The 23719-nt window shown below is 34.2% G+C and overlaps 1 protein-coding gene across 4 annotated transcripts in view; it reads left to right on the top strand.

Moving 5' to 3' along the window:
- SPAG16 (sperm associated antigen 16) overlaps positions 1-23719 on the top strand; it is a 1430359-nt gene that overhangs the window by 699401 nt on the left and 707239 nt on the right. For all 4 annotated transcript variants that reach the window (XM_007501789.3, XM_056807933.1, XM_016425102.2 and 1 more), the window contains one exon: positions 17376-17519. In XM_007501789.3, coding sequence (XP_007501851.1) covers positions 17376-17519 — 144 coding nt within the window. The remainder of the gene's footprint in view (positions 1-17375; positions 17520-23719) is intronic.

Here is a 23719-nt window from a genome sequence, read left to right as displayed (position 1 = left end):
GTTTTCTTAGACATGTTGGTAACTATGAAAGTAGCCTTTTTCTATTCCTTGGTCCCATTTCTCTCAAAAAGTGAGACTCAGTTCCCTACTTTGAATGATTAGAAATTTACTTCAGGATTTATGTGGGTATATGTATATATGTATGTATATATATATATATATATATGTGTGTGTGTGTGTGTGTGTGTGTGCATATATATATATGTTATAAATGTGTAATATGTGTATATGTGTTTGTATGGTACTATTCAGTCATGTTTGAGTTCATAATCCCAATTAGGATTTTCTTAGTAAAAATACTGGACTGATTTCTCATTTCCTTCTTCAGCTTATTTTACATATGAGGAAACTAATGATTGCTGGATTTGAATACAGGTCCTCCTGACTCTATGTCTAGCACTCTATCCACTCTGCTACCTAGATGCCCACTTTTTTCTGTGGGTTAGCTCATCCCATTCACATTCACAGTAATGATCATTAATTATGAATTTCTTTTGCAACCATTTGCCTAGGGTTATCCTCCTTTTCCTGTTTTGATCCTGACCCTTCTCAAAAATCTGTCTTGCTTCTGAGTACTGCTGCCCCCCATCACACCCCTCCATATCTCTTAACCCCTTCCCCTCCCATTTCCCTATTGGGTAAGATAGATTTCTATACACAACTGAGTATCTCCAATTGAGTAACTAATGACTATTGTTCAGATCCAACCATTCAATTTCTTCTACATCCATGTGTACCAAGACATAATTGTTAACAAAAGCACAGTATGAGAAATATTATTATATGCCATTATAAAATCTAAGTATATTATAGCTATAATATATAGCTACCTTAATAAGGAAATCCACTGTACCAGTATAGCAACACTGTTAGCAAAGGAAATGAGACTAATCTGTAATTATCTTTATGAAGTTATCCTTGCTTATTGTGATTAATTTGTATATTTTACTCTCATCCCATTGAAAAAAAATCCTCATCTAATATTGTATCAGGCTTTCCACTCAACAAGTTTATTATTAAGTCTCTAGGTCAGCTCACACTTTGACCACAAGAAAACCATTCCAAGTTAAAGTAATTCTGTGGGTTGTCACTGAATCAAATCAATAGTTCAAGAGTTCCAGCTAATGTTTACTTTTATCAATCAGCCAGAGAAAATAATTCAAAAATAAAAGACATTTAATACAACAGAATTTTATATAAAATGGCTCCTCCCATGTAAGTTTGAGAAGAGAAAGGCTAGTCAATAATTTGTTATCAGAGAATAAATTTGGTATTTCTGAAATATGACTTAAAATTGTGGCTCTTGACCAGGGACATGATGAACCTAACAAACACTGGTTAAAATGAAAATTATAATTGTGATAATTTATTTTCAACTGAAGAATAGGTGAAGGATTTTACCTGGGTTTACCGAAAAAGTATAATAATGAGAAGCTATAGCATACAAAAAATAGCACAGAGGAAATCAGAAACCAGAAAATTACAGAGGAAAAACAAGATTTACGACATGTTTTTGTTCACTATCCTACTTGACCTCATGATAGCCTTTAGAAAAGGTGTTTTTATTACTCTCATTCTATAGACAAGAGGAACTGAGGTTTAGAAAGGCTAAGTGACTTGCTCAGCCCCCCATCCAGTCAGTTTAAGAGGGGAGATTTGAATCCAAGTTCTTCTGACTTGTCATGAGCTCTTTTCCTGTTTGTGTTGGAGATGCTTTATAAAATAACAGTGCTACTTTGGGTGCCTCTAAGGTCCTAAAAGAACAAGAGAAAAATCTCTAGCATATTGAGCAGATCCATTATGAAAATTTTATAGGGAGATATAAATGAGAAACACACACAAAGAAAAGGCATGGAGGGGGTAGGGAGATGGTTGAGGTTGGTTTTGGTAGGAGCACTTATAATAATATACCTATGTCAATCACATACACACCATGACACTAAGTAAATATGGCCTTAATGTTTCAATTTTATAACACGTCACCATGCAATTATCTTTTCATTTGATTCTCACAACCCTATGGTCTAGGCAGTGTGATATTTTAAAAATCATATAACATTGGTTAATGTGAATCATGAAGGGTTTATCACAAATATTTTGGAACTCCTGGCAATATGCAAGGCACCATATAAAAAGCTTCTTTGCTGATAGACCAAAAATGTAACCAGTTCCAAGGCATTGCAAGCTATGGGTGTCATCTTCATCATGTAAGGAATAAGTTAGGAGGAACAGAGCTTGGTCCTCATCTACAGCAAATTCTTAATAGAAACTTCTATTGAAATCCTTACCCAAAATAGAAAATACCATTAGGTTTGGAGCTAGAAAACCTGGGTTCAAAGGCTGCATTTTTTATTTCTTATATTTGTGACTAAAAGCAAGTTTCTTTATTTTTGTGGCTTTAATTTCCTTATCTAAAAAATGAAAAGGTTGGATGACCTTGATGTCCCTTCCAGCTCCAAACCTATGAAAATAGGGAATTTAAAAAAGGAACAAATTTGCTAGTGCCAACCAGAGAAAAGAAAATAATACCCATCATTTTTGCAGCTACTTTCTAGAACATTAGTATTAATTTGAGAATTATTGGATACTTCAATCCAATGAATAAATAGATATTACAATTGAGCTATAATCCTATTGAGGTGAGTATTCTCTCCAGTGATGGAAGATTACAACCTGCCTTTGTGTGACCCAATTAGGCATCCACTCAACCTAAAAGGAGCTTTAAAAAAAACAAAACTCTTATCATTGTATGGATACCAAAAGAGCATATTGCAATTTGTCATTTATCCCTCACTTTTTCTATATATTGCCCCAAATCTCATTCTCAGTATACATTTACTTCATGATATCCTATATGCTGCTGATTCTATACAGGTCCTCATTTTTAATTTGTTACACTCTGACTTAAGGCAGTCATGAGACTATCACCCTTTGGAAGATCCTCAACTGTTTTATCTTTAAATACAATGGATAATATAGTAGTTACCCAAAGGATAGTGTTAGTTATCAGTTCATAAATTACTTTTCTCTAATCCTATATGGAGTTTTCAATTCCCTCTTCTTTGAATTAAGATGCCATTTAAGAACTAAGCTTCCCTCATTAGAATAATTTCCAGTTATTTCTTAGAATAAAAGAGGCCTTATTTCCTAAGTTTGACAAATGCTTCATTATTTATTTCCTGCAAGTATTTATTTTATGGTAGAATTTTTATGATATATCTGCTTTTAGTGTAGTCCTTCCACTATGTCTACTATAGATTGAATGCAGGGTAGGTTCAATGAATTATTTTAGTATTACATAGCTATCAGTAATGTTTGGGCTGTTGAAGATTACTTTTGAAAATATCATATTTTACCTAATATTCATCAATAATTTCATGAATTTCCTTTTCTGTATACAAGATATAAATGGAATTATAAATATGCTAGAAAAGCCAACTGTGAAAAAACTTTGGACTGCCATTTAAATGAATCTTAAAATTAATATTTTATTTGTTAAACAGCTAGAGAACTCAATATTTCAATTACCTATCTTTAAAATTGTGATATTTATCTTTAGGAATTGAGGAGAAACAAGTGAATGGTCTACATAAACAAAAGACACATATATCTTAATACTGAATCAATCTTCACTCTCCTGTAGATCTTCAGTTTTAGCAATATTATAGACCTCATGAAGAGAAATGAAGCAAAAATCTGAGTATAAAGTTTAATTCCTTTAAGTGAAAACAAGATGATCCAACTAATATTCCTTATTGCAATATTTTGTGGGATACCTTAGCTATCTCTTGAAAAAGCAGTTCAATATTAGACACTCAAATAAATATATTGTCTATGTTAATTAATGGTGGTCACCATTGCAAAATTATTCTCAAAAAATAGTATTGTGCCAAAGAAACATTGCAACAGAAAAAGAAAGCTTTTAAAATGCATGTTGTTTAATCTACAGTAAAGAGGATAATGTCTATTTCAGTATATTTCTTTTTTTTGAAAATTTTATTTAATTAGTCATCTTAAAACAAAAAGAAAAAAATATACTGAAATAGACATTATCCTCTTTACTGTAGATTAAACAACATGCATTGCTATGGCTAGATCAGAGGGCAGACAGTCTTTTAGCGACCTTTGGGCATAGTTCCAAATTGCCCTCCAGATTGGTTGTATCAATTCACAACTCCACCAACAATGCATCAATGTCCTGACTTTGCCTCACCCCCTCCAGCATTCATTACTTTCCATTGCTGTCATGTTAGTCAATCTCCTAGGTGTGAGGTGGTACCTCAGAGTTGTTTTGATTTGCATCTCTCTGATTATTAGAGATTTAGAGCACTTTTTCATGTGCTTATTAATAGTTTTGATTTCTTTAATTGAAAACTGCCTATTCATGTCACATGCCCATTTATCATTGGAGAATGGCTTGATTTTTTGTACAATTGATTTAGCTCTTTATAAATTTGAGTAATTAGACCTTTGTCAGAGGGTTTTGTTATGAAGATTGTTTACCAATTGGTTGTTTCCCTTCTAATTTTGGTTGCATTGGTTTTGTTTGTAAAAAATATTTTTAATTTAATGTAATCAAAATTATTTATTTTACATTTTGTGAATTTTTTTCTAACTCTTGCTTGGTCTTAAAAGCTTTCCTTTCCATGTGATACCCAGTGAAATCATGCGTCGGCTATGGGAGAGGTAGTGGGAGGGGGAGAGGAAAAGAAAATGATCTTTCTTTCCAATGAATAATGTTTGGAAATGACCAAATAAAATAATATTTAAAAAATAAGTTTAAAGAAAACTTGGCAAGGTATCCAGGTATGCAAAGTCATCCTGAAAGCATTCAAGGATAAAAATGGAAGGACTACAGAATGAAAATATAAATGGAGAATATTTCCCCAAATCATTAAAGCAAATCATTTTCTCCATCTAGAACAGCAGAACCACATTTGGACCCCAACTTCACAGTCTTGGATGTGCTTACAAAGGAATTAAAATGACACTAAAGAGAACAAAGAAGGGAAAGGCAGCTGGATTGGATATAGAAGAGATTCGTGCTGGAAGTGAGAGTCCTAAGCGCATTGAGGGTGTGATATATGAGGTGTCTAAAGGAAAGGAAGATATCAAAGGCATAGAAAAAATCATCAGACCTTATGAATACCCAAAAAAGAAAGTTGATAATATCACTAACTAACAAGTTATAGAAAGTCTTTATGAGAGTCTTCTATACAGAAATCAATCATGTATTTAATGTATTAGTTGGAAATAAATAGACTTTTGCAAGTGAAAAAAAAAAAGCTTTCCTTTCCAAAAGAGCTGATATGTATACTATTCTGTGTTCACCTAATTTATTTACAGTTTCCTTCTTTATATTCAAGTCATTCACCCATTCTGAGTTTTCTCTTGGTGTAGGGTGTGAGATGTTGATCCAACCCTAATCTCTCCCATACTGTTTACTGGTACTACAAGGCCACCTTCCTTCACATTTTTTTTCATGATTTCCCTGGATGTCCTTGACCTTTTGTTCTTTCAAATGAACTTTGTTATGTTTTTTTTTTCTAATTCAGTAAAACATATTTTTGGTAGTTCAATGAGTATGGCACTAAATAAGTAAATTAATTTGGGTAGGATTGTCATTTTTATTATGTTAGCTCATCCAATCAATGAGCAATCAATTTTTTCAATTGTTTAGATCTAGTTTTAATTATATGTAAAGTGTTTTGTAGTTGTGTTCATATAGTTCCTGTGTTTGTCTTGGCAGATGGATTTCTAAGTATTTTATATTGTCTAGGGTGATTTTAATTAGAGTTTCTCTTTCTAGTTCTCGCTGCTGAGGTGTGTTGGAAATATGTAGAATTACTGATGACTTATGTGGGTTTATTTTGTATCCTGTAACTTTGCTAAAGTTGTTGATTATTTCTACTATCTTTTTAGTTGATTATCTAGGATTTGTTAAGGGTAAAATTAGGGTTATTGATGGAATGTATTATATTAGTGGTCACCAGGGATTTAAATTCAATGCCAATAAAATACTCAAGTCAATATGGGATTTTTATGATGGTTTAATTACAAAAGAAGGAAGAAATTAAGATTAAGGAGAAGAGAGTAAGGGCAGAAGTTTTTTTTTTTTTTTCCCAGCCTGGTGTAAGTCAAAGGGAGTTCAGATGGCTCTTCCAAATGGCCTTCTCAGAAGATAAATCTAGCTCGGCTTGTAGTCAGGAGGACTCCTTCGTGATGAGGGGCCTCCTAGGAGGATAGTGCTTTTCAGGAGGTCAAGGACAAGAGAAATCAGAGTTACCACTCACCAAGGTCTCTCAGGGAAGACAACTCACCTAAACCATGCTACAGAACCAAAACCCACAAGCATGGCAAGCTCCACCCAGAGCTCCCAATGCCACGGAGAGAGAGATCACAGGAAGTGACTCATAATATACAGGCAGTTCTTTACATCACTTCTTGTACTCACATGTACCAATGGTGGCTTAAACTTGGCTTAGGACAGTACAGGGAGTCAGTCAGTTGTTTCTGATATGTCACTTGCTAGCACCTGCTGGTCCATAGGCCATCCTCCCCTACAATTAATCCTTAAATGGGGGTGCATACATTCCTGGTTGCTAGAATTCTAAAGACTAAGCAAGATGGAGTAAATTTAAAATTCACAGATTCTTTAAGTAGATAATCATATCATCTGCAAAGAGTGATAGCTTTGTCTCCTTATTGCCTATTTTAATATCTTCAATTTCTTTTTCTTCTCTAATTGCTACTGCTAATGTTTCTAGTAAAATATTAAATAATAGAGGTGATAATGGGCATCCTTATTTCACTCCTGATCTTATTGGGAAGACTTATAGATTATCCTCTTTTGCAGATGATGGTTGCTGATCATTTTAGATATATACTACTTATTATTTTTAGGAAAGGCCCTTCTATACCTATGCTTTCTAGTGTTTTCAATAGGAATGACTGCTATATTTTGTCAAAGACTTTTTATGCATCTATTGAAATAAATGTGATATTTGTTGGTTTGCTTGTTGATATGGTCAATTATGTATCTGGTTTTCCTAATATTGAACCATCCTAGCATTCCTGGTATAAATCCCACTTGATCGTAATGAATAACCCTCATGATCACTTGTTGGAGTCTTTTTGCTGGCATTCTATTTAAAATTTTTGCATCTATATTCATTAAGGAGATTGTTCTATAGTTTTCTTTCTCTGTTTTTACCTCCCTGCCTTTGGTATCAATACAATATTTGTGTCATAAAAGGAATTTGGTAGAATTCCTTCTTTGCTTATTTTGTCAAACAGTTTGTATAATTTTGGGATTAGTTGTTCTTTGAATGTTTGATAGAATTCATTTGTGAATCCACCTGATCCTGGATATTTTTTCTTAGGGAGTTCTTTGATGGCTTGTTCAATTTCTTTTTCTGATATGGAGTATTTAAGTATTCTATTTCTTCTTCTGTTAATCTTGGCAATTTATATTTTTGTAAATATTCATCCATATCACCTAGGTTGCCATTTATTGCCATATAGTTGGGCATAATAGTTTTTAGTGATCGCCTTAATTTTCTCTTCATTAGAGGTGAGTTCTCCCTTTTTATCTTTGATACTGTTAATTTGGTTTTCTTCTTTCCTTTTTTAAATTGGATTGACCAGTACATTGTCTATTTCATTCGTTTTTTCAAAGTACCACCTTCTTGAAGTTATCATTTCAATGATTTGTTCTTTAACTGATTTTGGAGAATTATATTAATCAATTTCCAATTAATTTTCTATTTGTCTTTCCATGTACCCTTACTAATTATTATTGTCATTGCATTTATCATTTCTGCTTTTTTGCATTTGTTTGCAATGTCTTTATGCCTTAGATCATGGTCAGTCTTTGTGAATGTACCATGTGTTGCTGAAAAGAAGGTGTATTCCTTTTTGTCCATATTTATTTTTCTCCACATATCTACTAACTAAATTTTCCAAGATTTCATTCACTTCTATTACCTCTTTCTTATTTATTTTTTGGTTTGATTTATCTAGTCCTGATAGAGGAAGATTCAGGTCTCCCATTACTATAATTTTTCTTTCTATTTCATCCTTGAGCTCCACTAATTTCTCCTTTAGAAATTTGGATGCTATGCCATTTGGTGCATACATGTTGAGTACTGATACTTCCTCATTGTCTATACTGCCTTTTTCAGAATGTAATTACCTTCCCTGTCTCTTTTCAGTATTTTTACTTTGACTTTGTCAGATATCATGATTCTGACACCTATCTTCTTTTTATCAGTTGATACCCAATAGATTTGGCTCCATCTGTTTACTTTTACCCTATATTTGTCTACCTTCCTCATGTATATTTCTTGTAGACATCAGATGGTAAGATTTTGGTTTCTAATCCACTCTGCTATTTGCTTGTGTTTTATGGGTGAGTTCATTCTATTCACTTTCAAAGTTACAGTTATCAGCTGTGTATTTCCCAGCATTTTGATTTCTATGCATAGTCCTTCCCTTTCTTCTTTCACTATTTCCTTCTAATCCACTGTTTTGTTTTTAATAAGTCCCCCCAATTCCCATCCTTATTTTAGTTCCCTTTCTACTGCCCTCCCTTCTTAGTCTTCTCTTATTTTCTTTATGGTCTTTTTAGACTACCCCACTACCCTCTCCCTCCTTTGTATTGCTTCCATCCCCACCAGTCTGTTTGTTACCCTTCTCTATACTAATTCTCTATAGGGCACAAATCAATTCTCTACCCCATTGGATTTCAATGTTCTATCTTTGAGTCAATTTCAATGCACATAAGAATTGAGCATTTCTTATCTCCAATCTTTTTACTTTTCCTGTGTATTGGTGTTCTCACCCACTCCCACCAGGTGCTTCTTTATGACATATAAATTTACCCCATCTTGTTTCTTTTCCTATTTCTCTTTGTATTAACCTCTTTTTTACATACATACATATATATGTATACATGTATATGTACATATGTATACATGTATACATATATATGTATACATATATATTTATGTATACATATAACTATATACATATTTTTGTCTTGGCATTTAATCTTATTCAGTTTGTCACTCTTCCCTCTAATTAAAATTCTTCTAATTAACCAGGTGATAATAACAATTTTAAGAGTTATCAATATCCTCTTTTCTTGTAGGGATACATATCATTTTAACTTATTGGGTCCCTTATAAAGTTTTTTGTTTCTTTGTTTCTTTGTTTTTCCCTCCTTTCTTAATTACCTTTTGATGATTCTCTTGAGTTCTGTTTTTGGGCATCAAATGTTCTTTTCAGGTCTGTTTTTTTTCTTTATAAATGCTTGGAAGTCTTCTATTTTATTAAATGACCATACTTTCCCCTGTAAGAACAAAGTCAATTTTCCTAAGTATTTAATTCTTCATTGTAGACCTAGTTCCCTTGCATTCTGGAATATTATATTCTATGCCTTTTGATTCTTCATTGTGGATTCAGCAAGATCCTGTGTTATCCTCACTGTAGTTCCATGGTATCTGAATAACTTCTTCTTAGCAACTTGTAATATGTTTTCTTTGGTCTGATAGTTCTTGAATTTGGCTATAATATTCCTGGGTGTTTTCAGTTGGGTTTTAAGTACAGGAGGTGATCTGTGAATTCTTTCAATGTCCACTTTTCCCTCTTTCTCTATAATTTCAGAGCAGTTTTCTTGGATAATTTCCTATAGTATGATGTCCAGGATTTTTATTTTTATTATTTCTTCCTTTAGATCAATGATTCTTAAGTTGCCTCTCCTTGACCTGTTTTCTAAATCTTCTGTTTTGTGGATGAGATGTTTCATATTTTCCTCAATTTTTTTTTCATTCTTTTGATTTTGTTTTATAGTTTCCTGCTGCCTTATGAAGTCATTTGCTTCTAGTTGTTGTTTTCTAGCTTTTAAAGACTGGATTCCATCCCTGACTTTTTGGTCATCCTTCTCCTTCTGGTCTGATTTTCTTTGGAGGTCCTCTTTCATCTCCTTTGCCTCATTTTCAAGCTAGTTAATTTTGGCTTTCAAGATACTATTTTCTTGTTTTAGTTCAGTGCCTCTGTTTCCAGTTGATTTTTCTTGCTTTTTAAGCTAATTTCCTACTTTTCTTCAGCCTTTCTTAATTGTTTTTTGAATTGTATTTTGAGTTATTCCAAAGCCTGTGTCCAATTCTCTGGAGATTCTGTGTTTTTGCTTGGTGTTCATTGATCCTCCTCTGTTTCATTTTCTTTTTGTTTATTGACTGGATAGAAGTTGTCGACTGTAATTTCTTTTTCCTTTTTCTGTTGTTTGCTCATATTTTTCTCTTCTTTCCCCCCTGTAGTTTCCTGTAGTCTTGATCCTCTCATTATGTACTCGATCTGTCTGTTTGGACTATTCTGTCCTGAAGGGGCTTCTTCTCTGCTCTGCTGATTGGTCAGGGTGAACCCTGATGCCATATCTTCCCCAGCTGTCAGCAGAAGCTGAAAAGGAGCTGGGCTTCCTTCCTTGTTATTAAGGTGTTCTGAGATAATTGCAGCTTTCACCCTTGGAGTTAAGTCAGCAGCTTCTCCGTGGAGTCAGTGAGGGAGCTTGTTGGAGTTGGAGCTTGAGCTTCCCTGTTCTCTTAAGGCTTCTTGTATGCCCTATTGATAAGATTAAGGAAGGGCTGAGTTGATCTTGCAGAACTCAATATTACCTGAGGCCAAAACCTCAGGAATGGGGATCAATATGGAGTGTCTGCAATTGGGCTACCTTCTCTGAGCTTTTCCAAGAGGTTCCTCTTTGCAGCCTGTGTTCAAAGCCCAAAGACAGGCACAGCTATGCCCACAAGGTACTCCCACTGGATTTGAGCCCTTTCTGGCCCAGAGATTCCAGCCACTGCTGGAAACTCAGGACTATAAGTGGGGTAGGGGTCCTGGGACGTTTCTTTTTCCTTCCCTTTAAACCTGAGTGTTCTAGAATTCAGGGTTTTTTTGGGTGTAACTTTTTAGTTGAGTCCAGCAGGAGGGTTCCTTAGCTCTGTCCTGTTGTCAGATTTGCTTTTCAGTTGCTTGAAGCATTTTGGTTTTTAATTGGTGAGGAAGGGTTTTCAGAGGTCTGAATTTTTGTTGCCTCTATGCTGCCATCTTGCCATCCACCTCCAGTTTTTTAAGCACTTCATGTAGTATTTTGTTTGACAATTTTTTTTTGCCTTGTGGGCATAAGACTGCATTTAAAAGGCATGAACAACTCCTGTAGCATCTTTTCTTGAATTCATTGAGCTTTTCTCATGATGTGATTAAGTCTAATCATAAGCACTACGATTTGGAAATAAGACATTAGCCTAAATATAAAGGTCATATAATCTTCATTTATATGTAATATTTTTATCTATGTTTGTGTCTTACTCATAGTCTAAATTTGTTGAGATTAGGCATTTTACCTTGGTTCTTCCCTGACATGACAATATAAAAGTAGAAAAACTTTATAATCATTGAATGACAAACTGAATGATTATATGAATGAATGAATAAATGAATGTCAGGAAACTTGCCATCCTAAGTTAAAATAATTTTATGTTATTTTAGAATGAAATATCTCAGTCCAACTACAAATCTATGAAACCACTACTGAGAATAAAAGACAAATTATATATAGAAGAACAATGCCTCACTTTTATTGATGATGCAGATTCTTATGCTGAGGTTGATGCTGATGCTGATGGTAATGGGATTTCCCCTGACTAAAAGATAAGGTTACTTTTTCTTTCTTTATTTTCTCAGCAGATTTGTAGTTCTGCTCAGCTTCATATCAAAGAAAGGCCATCAAGAAGTATTAAGAGATGGCTATCAGAATACTTCACACTTCATTAGAAAACTGTAAAAACAATTACTGGATCTGTAGGAACATTTTAAAAGGAGTTTCAAAATAGATAGAACAAATGAGCTAAAAACTCTCCTGATTGTTCACTCTCACTCTATTCACAATATAACCAGACAAAATACTAAGAAAGACATCTTGGTAAAAAGGAAAACATTTTAGATTTGGAGTCAAAACACCTAGATCTGCATCCTGGTTCTACTTTTTACCAAGAGTGTGACTTTGAGCAAATTCATTAATCATTATGGCACCAAAGTTCCTTATCTGTAACATATGGGACTGTGCCATCTGAGGTACTTTCTAGATCTCAGTCTATCACCCTGTAATCTTAAGTCATCAGCATCATTAAACAGTTCTTATGATATTTCTTACTTCAGCATATAAATGTAACATAAAGAAGCCTAAATTAAATATCTATCCTTTGGTAGTTTTGTCAATTAAAATTAAAATTTTTAGGATAGTAACATTCTGAAAATAGACAAACAAAAAATTTTGTTCAAAAAGTGAAATGTTGGAGCTAGAACACCAGTCATTCTTGAGAGCACCAAAATATTGTTCTACTACCAGTTTCAAGTTCCTTTCCCTTATGAATGAAACCCCTGGGCTATCAAATACTTTATATAGTTCTATAACTTTTTATGGTAGGGGGGAGGAGGAATGAATAGAAGGAAAAGGGATTCTGCCCACACAAGTTGCTTGCTCAGGGTAAAAATGTCCTTTCTTCTTTTACCTACAATCACAGACTTTTATAATAATCCCCGTGCAAGATTCTCCTCCTTCCCTTTGACCAATCCCATGGGAGTGGGGTGGTGGTGGCTATGATGTTTCAAATCTTGAACTTGTGATTTTAAATATTATGTACCCCTAGAAACCCCCATGATCAAACACCCCATGACTAACTAGTCATTTACAAGTAGCTTCATTTGTATATGTTTTATTTTTATGTTTAGATTTTATAAATATTTTAAGGGAAGGAAATATGTTTTTCCATTTCTTGTATCTCAGTATCAACTTGAATAGGGCTGTGAGGGCAGAATGTATTCAACAATGTTAGTAATACTTATTAGCCAATGGCTCACTAAGTATTTATGTCCACCTAGATCAGTGATGGTGAACCTATGGCGCAGGTGCCAAAAAAGACACACAGAACACTCTCTGTGGGCATGAACCCACCCCCACACACACACACGCATCCCCCCCCACACACACACCCCCCGAGTTTGTTAATAGAAAGGCAGAGGACCTTGGGAAGAAATGTTCCCCTTCCCCTTTTCACCATGCCTGATGACATTTTTTCAAATCACCCACCCCTCTGCCCAGTAGCCCAATGGGATTATACATGGAGTAAGGTGGGAGGGTCACAGGTGGTAGAGATGGAGGGGAGGGGAGCACTCAGGCCACTCCCATTCCTCTTTCTAAAGTTGTTGAGGACATTCCTCAGTTGACTCACTCCTCTTCTCAGTAGTTCATTGGGAGTGCTTTCTCCAATCCCCATATGGAGAATTGTGGGGGGCAGGACATGGCACTTGGTCTAGGAGGTGGGATGGGGGTGGGCCCCAGCACTCCATCTTTAAAAGGTTCACCAACACTAACGTAGATAATCATAATCCCTGTTGATTGTGCTTGCTAGAAGGGGGGGGGGATTTTTTCCTAAAGCTCTGTTTTATTTAAATTTTATATAAATTATGTTATTTCTTCCCTGGGCTCTCTACATGTGTGTTCTTTTCTCCCTAAAATGACCTTTTGTTAACTTATTTGAATGTATGTTGCATTGGTCCAGTATAAGATAAACTCCTTGTGGGGATAGGACCTATTTGATTTGTCCTAGGGATACTGGTATAATTGTTTCTTTTATATGTTGATGAGTAGAATTTGAAGCAAGGAAGGAGATATGAAAAATCCAAAAGTGTGAATAGAGAAAAGCAACAAAAATAATTTTTAATAGTTGCAAAAATATTATATTGGAAAGTAAGAAAGAAGAGATGGTTTGGTAAGTAGTAAAGGAGTTTTTTAAGTTGGTGTATATAAAAGTATTTTGGAAAGAATCTTCCAAACTAGCTTTGTGTTTTTATTTATTTATTAACTGCTACAAACAATACATCACCCAAAAGACACTTTTAAAAGTAATCTCTCAAACTTCTTAAATCCATCAATGATTTTTGTTACCTTCACTAAAGGGGCTAATTTATCATCTAGTTGAGTGTGTATCTGTCTGCCAAGAACACTGCAAAGCAACATATATCACACTCATTAGTGGCAAAGATTTTGTTGGCCTTATTATGTGTTTGAATAAGGCATTCATTTCAATCTGATATGTTTTACCGATCATATTTTTCTCCTAATTAAGTCTTATAAATGCACTCAGTTTCAGCTGCAATAAATTCCTTTTCTGAATATGTCTCCTAAAAGTCACAAAGCAGCATTACTAGACATTTCAATATGAATAATTCACTTTAGTCTTTTCCTATTGTGAAACAAACAACAGCAACAAAGCAAGAGCACCTTGATCGAAGGTTAGACTTGATATCAAGATGACCCAGGACCAAATCTTGCATTTGACCCTTACTGGCTTTACAAACTTGGGCAAAACATTCAACCTTTCTCACCTGAGTTTCTTCCTTCACCTAGAATGCTAAAAATAATACTTGACGTTTTCAATTCCCAGGGTGGCTTCTAAGCTCAAAAGAAATAATCTCTATTTTTATCTGTACTGATCCATATCTATTGTTTTACCTATATCTGTATATTTTTATATATACCTTCATCTATTTTCATCTCTGTTGTTGTCATTTCAGGTGTATCCGAATTTATTTTTGTTTCTTTGCAGATGCTAGAGTGTTTGTCATTTCCATCTTCAGCTCACTTGACAGATGAGAAAACAGAGATAATATGGTTTAGTGCCTTTCCCAGAGTCACATAGCTAGTAAGCATCTGAGGCCAGATTTGAACCTACAAAGTTAAATCTTCCTGACTTTGGCACCCTATCTACTGTACCACCAAACTGTCACATCTCCATTTCCACCTATATCTATTCATTGATATATGTCTATATCTATTTCTATCTTTATCTCTATCTCTACCTCTATCCATATCTTTCTTGATATCTAAATCTTTATTTTCCTATTTCTGGTGCTTGGAAAATTTTCAATTATTCTATCTAAGGATCAGTTATCAATCTGGCAGAATTGTCAGTATCGTATATGTTTTCAATTGGTGAGTGGCATTTAAAGCTTAAGGAAAAGTTATAAGAGTAGTCTAAACTGGGGAATAAAGCAATACAACAAAAACAACACTAGGATAGTTTCAGGAAATATTGTATTAGAAAATAAGAAAGATAAAATGGTTAAATGGAGTACCCCTAAAGGGGATAAGATATTGATGAAATTCAGAGGTACAGAATAATATACAAAACATGATAGTCAGGGAAGTGGACTTTGAATGAAGAAGACAATTCTTGTGACTCTCAACAAGTCATTTATTTGGGTTTCCTCTTCTGCAAAATAATGAGGAGGTTGGACCTTGATCTCCAAGATTCAGTACAGCTTTACATTTATACTGCTTGGAACATTAGGAGGAGATTTCTGCATTTTATATATATTTTTATATATGCATATATATATATATATGCCTCCAAGATTTCTTCCAACCCTTACTGAATAGGACTTCCAAAGTTCTTTTGCTTGCCTCTAGAGAAGTAAGTCCTGATTTAACAATTACCTTTTCCATTTTGAATCAAAGAGGGGGGAAAACATTAATTTTCTCCTTTTATGTGATGCTGGAAATACAAGTAAAAAATGAAGCAGACTCTGCCTTCAGGGTATTTACATTCTAGTAGCAGGATCAATGATTTAGATGACTAGGGTAGGGAGTTTTGGTCTGGGGGTTCTTAGGACTCTTGAGTGGAGCCAGAGGAAACCAAGGAAGCAAAAGTGGTATTTATTTCTATGCCAAGGGCGAGGTGGTGGAGGTGGTGTGGTGTTGGGTCTGGAGATATTGGGGGATAAGAGAGGTGTCCTGTAAGGTGGGACAGAGTTGATAGCAACATACCCTGGTGGAGCAGGCTGTTTGGGATGGAAGCATTGTCTGTTGCTAGCCAATTACAGTGAATTATGTGAATTTACATTTATCAAATAGTTCAAGTTAAGGGTGCTTTAAAGAGTAAAAATTCTTGTCTGTTATTCATTTGAGGGGAGGGGCAATTCCATTCCTGAAAGAACTGCGAAGAAAACATTGTCAACATAAGATAAGAAATTCATGAATCATGGACCATTAGAACTGATAGAGACCTTAGAATTATAAAGTACAACCCTCTCATTAAACAGATGTATAAACTGAGGTTGGGATAGCTGAGATTTGCTTAAGTCATAGCTAGAATTAGAATTTAGTTTTTCTAACCTCTGCTTTAGTAATTTAAAAAAATGGATTCACATTTTTCACATTCATTCACATTAACTTTGGATGCTCCTTATTTTAGAAAACGTTAACTCCAGTACTGAAAAAATGTTGATGATTCTGAATTCATTCCAGTAGGAGTGGTTAATATGTTAATCTTTTTATATATTTCTTTCTCATTTCACAATTTTTCTATAGAGGGTGGAGAGTGCCTTCTGAATCCTGCATACTTTAAAGTAATATGTGTGCTGTACATTAATGGAGCCAAATGTAAATGGTATATTAGCGTGGAGCTCGATATACTTCACTTTATTGGGACAGTGAGATGCGGAATTAAAGTTTCATTAATAGTATATATTATAGAGCTACAGTAATATAACAATAATTCATGTTCTTTTTGTAGATGATGTCTGATTTAGAGATATATTATCTTCTCCAAGGAACTTTTCTGTAATATTAAAGAATAGAATGCTTCTTCAAGTAGCCTAACACAAGTTTATTAAGTGCAGTTGAAGATTGAGGTTTTTTTTTTTTAATTTACTAATGATAAAGATCTTTAATCAATTGCAATTCAGGGTCATCACAGCTCCAGACTTCAGGAATACCCTTTGAGGTGTTTCTTAAACATAATTATTACCTCTGTAACTTCAGGTGAATCACTTCCTCCCTCTAGGCCTCAATTTCTTCTTCTGGAAAAGGACTTGTTTGGACTAATTGATTTCTAAGGTTCCTTCCAGGTCTGAATTTTTGACACATAACTAGTTTATGATTAGCCAAATAAGATTTCATGTTGGAATTGAGATATGATATCCTTAAAAGAAAGGTATAAATGGGACTTGAAAGATCAATGTGCTATATTTTCTTAGGCAAATTATGGCTCTTATAGCTGGAAAAAAAAACATTTAGAGTTCATCCAATATTATATCCAAGGGAACAATGTTATTTTGTGCCTGAGCTGAGAGTAGAGTCTTGTTTTGGTCCCCAGTATGATGTATCTGCTTGTCTTCTTATTCTAGCATATTCCTGTCTTACAGTTCATACCTCTGTCTCTATCGTAGTAATTATTACTTTGAGTTTATAGGTCTTATTTTGAAACATTGAATGTTCCATTGATACTTTATCTCCCTTTTCTTTCCTTCCTATGCAGTGTTGCCATACACCCTCGAAAAGAAATCTTAATATCCTGTAGTGAAGATCATCACTGGAAGATGGTGGGCATCCCCAAAGGCAATGTAATCCTGACAGGTTGTGGTCACACTGATTGGCTTTCTGGCTGCTGTTTCCATCCAAGGTTAGTTGAAACATCCTCCTGAACCAGGACTAATCCCTATTGGGAATGTGTTTGTTTGTTCTTTTTCCTGCTTCTCACTGATTTGATGACTCTCCTTCTCCGTGCAATCTCATACCCTCCACTGAATTTATAAACATGTAGATAAATGTTCCTCTGACTTTCATTATGTTGACTTTAGATTGATTGCTTTTGGTATTTGGTACATCTGAAACTTAGTCCACATGCTGATGCATCTAACAAAGAGTAATAAGCTTTTCAGGACAAGCATTATTAATTCTCCTTGTGCTCATAAACCATGGAAAGACTATACAGATTTTTAGTCAATAATATATACCAGGTTTTGCATTCCTTACATTAATCTCACATTTTATTTTTAGAATGATGTTGTCTTCAAAATTCAGAGGTGGTGAAAATTTTATGAATTAAATGATTCAAGGAATACTAAAATGATAAAATATATCAATAAGAAATAAGTTGCATGTGCTGGTGATTCATTTCATTTTGATATATAAAATTAGGAATGAGAATAAATACATGGGGTTAACCCTTAAAGAGACATATAGCAAGTAGCAAAGAGAGACCAACCTCAGAAGTAACTTAAACAGCTTTATTGCTTATGCCTGTGTATCTGCAAAGGCATTAAACAACAAATTCTCTCGAGTATCCCCATAGTCAACTGTCACCCAATCCTAGCTTTCTTTTGCCAATCTCTGTCTGCTGCATTATACATGAATTCTATCATACTTAGTTTCAGACCTACATTGACCTGAGACCAGTATTTTATCAAAGTGTGCATTATATGAGCCAACACCTAATACCCCTTAACAGGCAGCTTAAGAATATGTTGGCTCTGAAGCTTTTATAAATTTAAAATAGAAGATATTGTTCAACATTGGTTTCTTTATCAGTTAGCAGCCCAGAGGAAACTGGTATTTGTGAACTTCATTTTCTTTTTATTTTGTTAGAATAATTGCTTCTACTTTATATCATTTTGATATTCTTTTAACCTTAAATAAAGCAAGAATTTTTATCTTTGTATTATCATTGTACCCATCTTTATTCTTCTTCATATGCCCTGAACATCCCATTTCTTTTTGACACTGCCCCATTTTCCAGCAGTAAAAACCAAAACAAAGAAAACAAAACCTATTACTGCCTTTAGTATAATTTGAACCTCAATAATCAACATAATCAGATTCAATTTTTTTTCATTTACTATACTATGGGTCTTTTTATGAATCAGCCAATTTTTATAACAAGTTTTTATAAGCCGACTTTCTGCCAGGTGTTGTGATAGTCTCAGGGGATACAAATACAACAACGAATGAAACAATATTTATTCACACAGAGCTTACCTTCCAATAAGGACAAACAACATGGGCGTATGTAAATATATACAGAATGAATATAAAGATAATAAATGGAAATAAATAAAAGATAGGAAGGGAAGGCACTTGTTATTGGAAGAATCAAGAAAGACTTCCTATAAAGGTAGTGCTTAAGCTTCATCTTGAAGGGAAAAAGAAATTCTTTGAAATGGAATCAAGGAAGGAACACATTCCAGGTATGAAGGATACCAAGTATAAAAACAGGGAGGCAGGAGATCAAGTGTCTTGTATGATTACTACAAGGCATCTTTCACATTTAACTTAGTAGGAAATGTTCTACTATTGCACAGAATTTTCTTTTACATGTCTGTGAAGCCCATTTATTTTTATTGGTGTTTTGGATATCACTACTGATTCTTTCTCCTTCTTCCTCTAACCCCAACAAATCTCCTAGGAAGATACAAAATTGTACTAGATCTTAATGTCAAATCAAATAAATTATAAGATTTTATCTTAAAAATAAATTGGGAGATTGGGAGTTCAAAAGATTATTTTGACCACTTTATTTTCTTTAATCCTACTAAAATATTATTTCTTTTTAGCAATAGGTTCTTCATCATAATTGAAATTATGTGCAGATAGTACATTCTATATCTAATATATAAACAGAACACTGTCAGTCTCTCACCTCTAACCAACATAAAACTCATCTCTGAAAACAGAGAAAATACAATTAGAAGTGCAGGCTATCACTTATATAGCTGCTGGGCATACTAATCAGATTTTGATAATGTTTTGTTACCATGACACCCAGTGACTCATAGACTCAAAAAAGATTTTCTCATTAGTGTTTGACCAACATAAAGGCCTTTCAATAGGGCCTCCTGGTTTCCCATTCAATTATTGAAATTAAAATGGGGTGAGGGACATCATTATTCACTCAGAATATGAATTTACTCTCACTGTTTGCCATGGGAGGAGAGAAGTGAAATGCTGCTACAGTATTTGTCTCCTATTAGTGCATGGAAATAAAAATAGTGAGACTGAATACATTACACCATAGGAGATTTCAGGCAGGGACATTAACCATCATATTATGATCATATTCTTGAGTGAAATGAAAGAAAGAAAAGTAGGTTTTTATGCCATAATTATTAGGACAAAAAAAGATCAATTCGTTAAAGTTCAGATGAAAGAACTCTTAATTTTTCATATGTTTTAAATGCTCACAGATAAGACTGAAGAATTCCCATGTCTTTCAGGAATAAATCTTAATGCTTTAATAGCATTAAGAAATATAATTTTTTTCTGTTTTAATCTATTCAATAGACATTTTTGTAAGTTCCTGGTATATGGAAAGCATTTTGGAAAGTCTTTGGTATACAAAATTAAAAATTAATCATTTACTGCCTTCAAGGAGCTTACATTCTATTAGGTGAGCAAAACATATATGAAAGCAAGTAAATACTATAGTTTGAAAAAATAGAGAGGATTATCAAAGTTGAAGAAGTGGTAATGCCTATGAAAAACTTTGAAGTGAGATAATGATTCTGAGAGGTAATAAGGAAAAAGGTATATTGAAGGCAAAGGGAAAATTTTATACAAATATATAGAAGTAGGTACTTGAATACTGAATTTAGGGAATTATAGTAGTATAGTATGACTATTGTGAGTATGGGAAGGTAAGTAATATTAGATGATTTGAAAAGAATTTCCTAAAATTACAGAGGCCCTTAGACAGAAAAACAAGTTTATATTTTATATTATAGGCCATAAGTGGACACTGAAGCCTTTTTGAACAAGGAATAATCTGGTCATACATCTATTTCTTGAAGTCTGTTTTGGGAGAGGATAGTTTGGATAAGGGGGCAATTTGGAAGTCAGCAGAATAATCTGGAATCTATTGCAATGATCCATGTGAGAAGGAACAAGCGTATGAGCTAGCAGCTATGTGAACAGAGAGGACACAGATGTGAGAAATGTTTTGGAACTAAAAATCAGTAAATTTGCAACTCATTCAATGATGGTGGTGATGGAAAAGGGCTATTTAAGGATAACTCTAAGGTTAGGAACCTTGGTGATTAGGGGGATGGTAGTTCCATTAATAAAAATACAGAACTTTGGAGGAGGAACGGATTGGAAGTAAAGATGATGAATTTTGTTTTGAAAGTGTTGAGTTTGAGAGATTGGTGAACATCTGGTGGGAAGGGAAACATAGTAGGCTGTTGGCAATGATAAATTAGAATTCAGAAGAATGATAAAAATGTATTTCGAATTGGGTGTCATCTATGTCAAGATGACAGTTGAGTCTATGGCAGTTAATGATGTCATCAAGGAAAAGAGTGTGAAGAGAAAAGAGAAATGTGCCTCGGCTAGAACCTAAGTAAATACCTTCACTTAGTTGGTAGGAGATAGATGAGAAAACTATCAGGAAGAATTGGAGAATCAGGAAACTATAGGAGAATAGATGGCAGGGAATCTCAGAATTAGAGTAAGAAGGATATGGGCAGTGAGTAGTAAGACATGAGTGTATGGGAATCAAGGGTGAAGAAAAGTGTGCAGCTGAACTGGCTCACTGTAATATCAAGAGCATGAAGGACAAGAAACAGGGCAAGAACAAATGTGATAGCTTGGGAGAAAAGGGAAGGAGAAAGGACAGGAGGTCACATTGAGGAGGCAAAATCAATTTAAAGGAGGAATAAGGCAAAGGAAGCATAACATGATAGAAAAATAGGATCAGAGAGAAGAATTTCAAAGACCTGAATCACTGAGATAACACAGTAATCCTGAAGGATTAGCTCCTAATTATGACCACCCCTGTAAGTGGTAGAGGAGTAAAAATGTAGAAAACAGATCTCACACATTAAGTAGATGTATATATTTACACACACATGTGCACATACACACACTTTATGTATTTGTGAAGATTAGGAGGAAGGTAGTGGCTAAAATACCAGGTGACTACAGGGGAAGGGAAGGTAATGACCAAAGACATCCATGGCTTTGGAATCAATTCTTCATTTTCCAGGCTTCAGAAGGAAATTAAGCTCCATACAGAGCTACAAATCAAAACTACCACCTACACATGAGATATTTGTAGTCTAGATACTCTTATGCATTCAGAACATTGCTTTGATTATTCCCAAGGGACAAGTAAAAAATTGTTTACTCTTAGCCAGCTTAACTTTTTCCCACCCAACAATTGTAAACATGTATATTAAATACAATTATACAGAAAACAAAGAATTTTTCAAATTAGGTTACATAATAAGATATACAAAAATAAATTAAAGCTTTGCCTCCTTAGTGATATAAAATCTTAATCAACCAACTAGAGAACAATCTTATTGCACAAGTGCTGTCTTAACCTTCATTGGGGAGCAGGGTCTAGAAATCAAGGAATTTGTTAGAGTTTAAGCTTCCTTTTCATGTCTTCCTGTTAGTTATACAAAAGTTGATGTCTTAACCCCATCTCCTCCAATCTCTGCTTCCTTTTTCCCCCTGAAGTCTTTCTGCACGTATAAAGTGTGCTCAGCAGGCCTTCAGCTAATCAAGAGGCAATCTCACTCTAAATTCACAGAACACAACTTCACAGGAACTACTTAAACCACTTTGGGTTACATAGTTAACAGGAGCTAAGAAAGTATTAAATTGGTAAAAAGTACAATAGCAGGTGTCAGAATGGAGGGGAAGACTATGGAACTGGTACTGAACTTCTTGAGAAAGCTAGGTAGGTGAAATTGACATTTATGATGGCAGGCAGGGGTATATGAAAATGTATGGATCTTCATGTTGGCCAAATATGTGTGTTCATGGGGATGGAGGTGGGAGAACAATTCACACTAGAGAAAAATGACTAAGAATGTTGTATCTTCTGAATAATACCAGAAGACTGAACCAGTGAGATGAGAAAGTTATGTTAAAGGGGAGTCTAATAGTAGAAAATGAGGTTTGGTGTTTCAGGGGACATGTTGGACAAGAAATAGAAGTGGATGTGAACTATGGAGAGGCAGAACTGAATTGTGTAGGGAGAAAGGATTTATGCCACACTAGAAAACTATAATGAGTCATTAAAAATATGAAGGGGAGATCAAAAAGACCAACCATAGAGAAAGGACCATATTAGGGTCTTCCTACTTTCAAGGTCTGTGATTACTGAACAAAGCATTAATTACAAGAGTAGCAGAGTTAACATCCCTGATTTTTCATTACAAGCACTGAGGAACATCTAAGTAAAACTTGTCTGTTTGGCCAGGGATGTGGTTTAGTTAGTATTTAGTGAGTGGATCCCATCCCTTAGGTCTGACTGAATTCCCATTTATTCCCAGTTTCATATTTTATTGATATTATATTCAATTTATTGGTGTCATAACCAATATTACTATTCCAATATTGAATGGATTAATAGAGCTAAAAATATCCCACAATAGAGATAAATGTTTAGGTCCTGAATAATAAGATGATGGATGTACAATGCCTCAACATGCTGTTTCACTAAAGATCAGGAGCTTATATTGTCCTGAGATCTTGAACATGTAGAATGAAGTTTTTATTAAATATATGAGATTATATAGTTTTGTCTTTCCTTTTTTCATAATTGTTCCCTTTAATATTGAATGAAATATTTTCTATTAGGCACATTCACTATGTTTCCAAAAATGATATTTCTGAAATGAAAGATATTTTTCTATGTATGATATGATACAAAGATTAAGTTTATAGATTATTAGTAATTTTTCTATAACAACATTTTCATAGAAATGAGTGGGTTGATAGAAGTGGATTATTAGTGAGATCATGTTAGAATAAGTGACTAACTCTTATTAGATGGAAGGCAACTAACATGAATTTTGCTGAATTTTACTGAATTAA

This window comes from Monodelphis domestica, chromosome 8 (genome assembly GCF_027887165.1).
Source record: "Monodelphis domestica isolate mMonDom1 chromosome 8, mMonDom1.pri, whole genome shotgun sequence".
NCBI classification, from domain to species: domain Eukaryota; kingdom Metazoa; phylum Chordata; class Mammalia; order Didelphimorphia; family Didelphidae; genus Monodelphis; species Monodelphis domestica.
The sequence above is the reverse complement of the archived record's forward strand: the minus strand, read 5'-3'. Positions and strand labels throughout refer to the sequence as shown.